Here is a 4590-nt window from a genome sequence, read left to right as displayed (position 1 = left end):
TAATCATATAAGTTAATACAGTCTAAATAAATATACGCTATAAATTAGTAAAGCCACTTGCAGACTGAAAATTTGGCCTTTCAAGCCAATAGCATATAAATTTTACACACAAGAGATACATTGGTGTTTGGCGGACGACCTTGAAATTCACGAAATGTCTCAGTGTGTCACTGGGTTTAGAGCCTGAGACCAAAAATATTGAAGTTGTACCCCATCAGATTCCATCAAAAGCGTGGCTGTCAAAAAATGATGAGGGGGGGGGGCTTAGTCTGCCTGTCCTTTTTTGAAATTGGCCTTTACATAAAATCCCTATGTTGCTGGGGGAGGAAAGCAGGGCCGAAGGTTGTTCATCCCTCCCGCGAAAAGAATATTTTGCAGGGGGGGGGAGTAGAGACGAAGGGTGTTCTTACCCTTCCACCGAAGGAGTTCATATAAAAAGGCTCCTTTTGACAAAAATTCAATTCCCAATTTTTTTAGCCCTCTTTTTGAAACTATTACCATGGATAAAGAATGCGCGTGAGGAAATTCTTTTCACTCTACAGGATAGGCAACTCCCTATCTCGGACGACAGCTTATTTTGTATATACTCTGTTACAACATGGGTTCTCAGCAAGCGCAAACCCACGTCTCTATGTGACGTAGCAGCTTGGTACGTGCTGTCAAGAGACTAAAAACTTCAGGATCTTCAGGAAAATATCCCCCAGTTTTTTTAGCTCCAGTGCAGGAACTCTAGACTAGGCCTGTGCGAGTACCCGGTACCCGAAAATTACCCGGTCGGGTATCGGGTCGGGTACCCGACCCGATACCCGAAAACTTAATTTCTTAATACCCGAAATTATTCGAATATTTAAATTTTCCCGCTCATTACCCGTGACAAGGCTTAGGACAATCGGGTATTGGTTTGGCAAAGTTTCTTGAACTTAGAAGAACTTAAGTTTGAGTAAACTTTTCCACAATGCTCAGTATTATTCATTATTTCAATCCTCGCTAATAGCTTAAAGGTGGAATTCATAAACGTCGGACGCAGCGCAATTTAGTACAGGCAAAGGCAGGGCGTCGTGCGCAAACTTCCGCCTTTTGCGCACGACGCCCTGCTTTTGCCTGTACTAAATTGCGCTGCGTCCGACGTTTATGAATTCCACCTTTAGCGTCTTATTTTTGTACTTTTCGCCATAATGGTATCCAAGTCTTTCATGACACTTATTTTTTTCACAAAAAAAAGTATTTCATCCCGATAAGTACCCGATATGATTTTTTGCTACCCGAAAAGCACCCGACTAATGGTAGTTTAGCTAGGCCTAATTGACCCGATACCCGATTGGAAGTTTTTTCAACTACCCGTACCCGACCTGAAACCCAAAAATCACTACCCGCACAGGCCTACTCTAGACCTTAGTTTCAAATACGTGTGAAATTGCCTGCAGCCTACAGCGATTTTGAGGTTACTGTATGGCTAGTGTACCCGCCTATCCATTACTACTTCCAATTTCCCCTCACTATTACCTGACTTTTACTTCAAAAATATTTTTCCCTGACTATTACCTGACTTTTAATACAAAAATATTTTCCCCTGACTTTTTAGGCCTATTTTCAATTTCCCACACTTTTCCAGGTCGTGTACAAACCCTGCGGTACATTGATACCCACTAGAAAAACGGAAACGTGGGCGTAAGCCATTGTTTTTAAAAATTTACGAAAAACTATAAAAGAAAATTGAAATTTCTATTTGGAAGGACGCTTATTTTGCAATTCTCTTCAAAACTATAAACAGCAAAAGAGGAGGAGGGCTGTGACAGGATGTAGATCATAATAAAAAAAGGGAAGAATTGTTTTTGGCCAGAATCTTTACTAGGGATATGTTTGTAGGCATGATGAAAAATATTAATTTGAAAATTCTGTATATAGGCAAAATGAAAGTACTCTATGGAGTATTTCTCTCCTTATAATAGGATAGGGTTCTAACAGAGTAGCTTCTCTGAATGGACGTTACAGAATGGGGTCCCAGCACCATAAAGAAAAAGACTGAATTACCTGAAAAAGGTGTCTTTTCCAAAAAAATGTACATTGGAATGTTGCATCAATAACGCCACTTTTCCGTACTGGTTACCAGAGAGAACTATAGAACTTGCAAGTGATAAATTTCCAGCATAGAGGCCGTGAAAATTCGGTTGGCTTTCCCATTTGCCCTATAAGAGTTGAGATATACCTTAGGCATTTGTGATTGAAAGAAAACAATGGAAATCTACTAATTACCTTTGCATGTTTTCCACCTGATCCTTCGCAACAATTCCACGTATAAATGAAGGCGGTAGCTCGCCTATGAACTTTGTAGGTGATGGCTGATTTGCAATATTGGCACTTTGTTCCAAAAGCTTTTTGAACAAGAGATGTCAGAAAAGCAGTAAACACAAAACACATAGGTTCCCTTATTATTTCTTCAGCCGTTAGATGTTTAGGTTTTTGCGGCACAGGCTAAAAAGAGTAACATATAAGTATTAATTTGAAATTATAAGAAGATTGAAGAATTAAAGTGGGAGAACTTACTTCATTGTACTCAATTATTAATTCTTCATAATCAGCATCTTTATCGTCATCTTCCGTAAAATCATTTTCAAAATTGAGATCATCACATTCTCCTTCATTACTATAAGTGTTTGTGGAGATTTAGGGAAATTTCTAACAAATTAATTAAACAATATTCCAAAAATTATTACTCTAGATTTTCAAGTTCGTCTCCCAATGCCTCCTGCTCTACTTCATCAGCGTCTCTTTCCATTTCATCTACATCTTCCTCCCTGAATTAAGGTTGCCCAAATTAGAAAGAACCAAGACTGTAGGATTGTTTTAAGTTTAACACAAATGAAAAGGGCATGTTTACTTTTCAAGCTCTTCCTCCTCTTCCATTTCCACTTCAAATAAGGTACGTTTAGCCCGTTTTGTTGGAGTTCTTTTAACAGGCGTATTAGCCAATGGTGACTCCATAGCCAAACCTAGGCTCTTATAGGTAGGAGTCTCTGGTTTATCTGCAAATAAAAGAAAAAATAAACTCCCGGGCTTAGTTAGGTGAATAAAGCATTGAATATCTACCTTTTGGTGTCACACGCCGATAATGTCTTTGAGGAGGAAACCCTGGAGATGTCATCATCTCAAATGTGGTAATGGGGTCAGTTTGAGTAATTTTCTCAGTGGTATCAAACACACTTTGGGTCCATTTATGACACATTTCCCCCTGGCTTGTTTTCAATAAACATATAAATATATATTAGCCAACAGCATAATAATTACTGTGAAAAAGAGGGTTGGGGGCCTCAAAAACTTACTGCAGTTTGTCAAGCAGGAATGTCACAAATTTATCATTTTGTGATCCTATTCCCATACCCCACCGATTCTTCTCCGTTGTCCATCTTTCAAAAACTGCTTTACTAAGCTTAATTCTATGGATAGGTTCTGCAAAACATAATGGATTTCTAATTTGTCAGACAGTAATTGGTTTAGTTAAATTTTTTACCTTTAGTCGCCATAGTATTTTTACTTATAAATGAATTTCCAAAGCCAAAATTTGAAAGTTTCCTAAGCCTTGGTCAAAACAAACGTTTCACTCACTGTGATATTTTCCTAAACTACAAAATATTTTCTAATATTTCAGTTACTAGTACTATTAATTCTTAAATTATGTTATGAAAATTATAATAAATGTAACAAAAAATTATAAAAACAGCAACAAATTCGTGTCAACTTTATATTCAAATCGTAACAAACTAGTCTAGTACAGCTCTCTACGACAGCAAAGTTAGAATGAATTTCAAACTTAGAAAACCGTTGCGAAAACCGGATGAAACCGAATCCTGAAAGAAAAAGACGCGACAATATACCCTAAACGGACGCCCTACGCGCGGGTTCTAGCAAGCCATGATTGATATTGTATTGGACAGTCCAGAATAGGGTCTTTGTATGACGTCATATAATTCAGCCAATCGTGGGGTATGGACTTTTTTGGAAATCCTATACAACACTGTCTTCTCCTGGCGCCATCTAGCGTTCCAGATCGGTAATAAACGGCGCCGACGTAACCTTTAAAAATAATTAAAAATATTTTAATTGCTATGAGATGGCTTGAACTATAAGTGGCTAAAAGTTTATCCGTAATTTGAACACTGGACTCGAACTAAAACTAGCCATTTTGTTTCGTCTTCAGTGGTCTTGCCCCTTAAAAGAAACAAGACGACCCAAGGGCTCGTAATAGTAGCCACATCGTACCGTACTTATCAGGCGTACATAAAATTCATGTGAATAGCCCGTCGATGCGATACTTTTCATTGTGCTAAGTAATCTTTACTTCCATAATTTTATTTATGTTATAATTGTAATAACGCGACACAAAGAGAAATTTTGAGTGAGTAGCCCTCGATGCGCTACCCTTAACATTGCTAAAATGATTACCCGTAAGATAATTCTAAAAACAACAATGCTAAAAAGATTACACACAAGTAACCCTTAATATCAGAACAGAAAAATTAGTGATTACCCCCTCGATGATCGAGTTACCTTTAACAGTGCTAAACTGATGACGTACTTAACGCTCGATTAATA

At 37.9% G+C, this 4590-nt stretch overlaps 1 protein-coding gene across 1 annotated transcript; it reads right to left on the bottom strand.

Moving 5' to 3' along the window:
* Nucleotides 1-1876: 1876 nt before the first annotated feature.
* On the bottom strand, nt 1877-4072 carry LOC149683494 (uncharacterized). Its single transcript, XM_089871247.1, has 8 exons — nt 3509-4072; nt 3321-3447; nt 3088-3233; nt 2879-3023; nt 2715-2795; nt 2545-2644; nt 2254-2472; nt 1877-2186 (listed from the first exon to the last, which is right to left on the bottom strand). Exons 1-8 carry the CDS (start codon nt 3519-3521, stop codon nt 2028-2030), a joined length of 990 nt encoding a protein of 329 aa, XP_089727373.1. The 5' UTR covers nt 3522-4072; the 3' UTR covers nt 1877-2027.
* Between the last annotated feature and the right edge of the window lie 518 nt (nt 4073-4590).

The sequence above is a fragment of the Phalangium opilio genome, unplaced genomic scaffold (genome assembly GCF_054372755.1).
Source record: "Phalangium opilio isolate 3A_F unplaced genomic scaffold, DU_Popi_V2 ptg000037l_1, whole genome shotgun sequence".
Taxonomy (NCBI): Eukaryota; Metazoa; Arthropoda; class Arachnida; order Opiliones; family Phalangiidae; genus Phalangium; species Phalangium opilio.
Note: the sequence above shows the minus strand (reverse complement) of the source record. Positions and strands in the feature narration are given on the sequence as shown.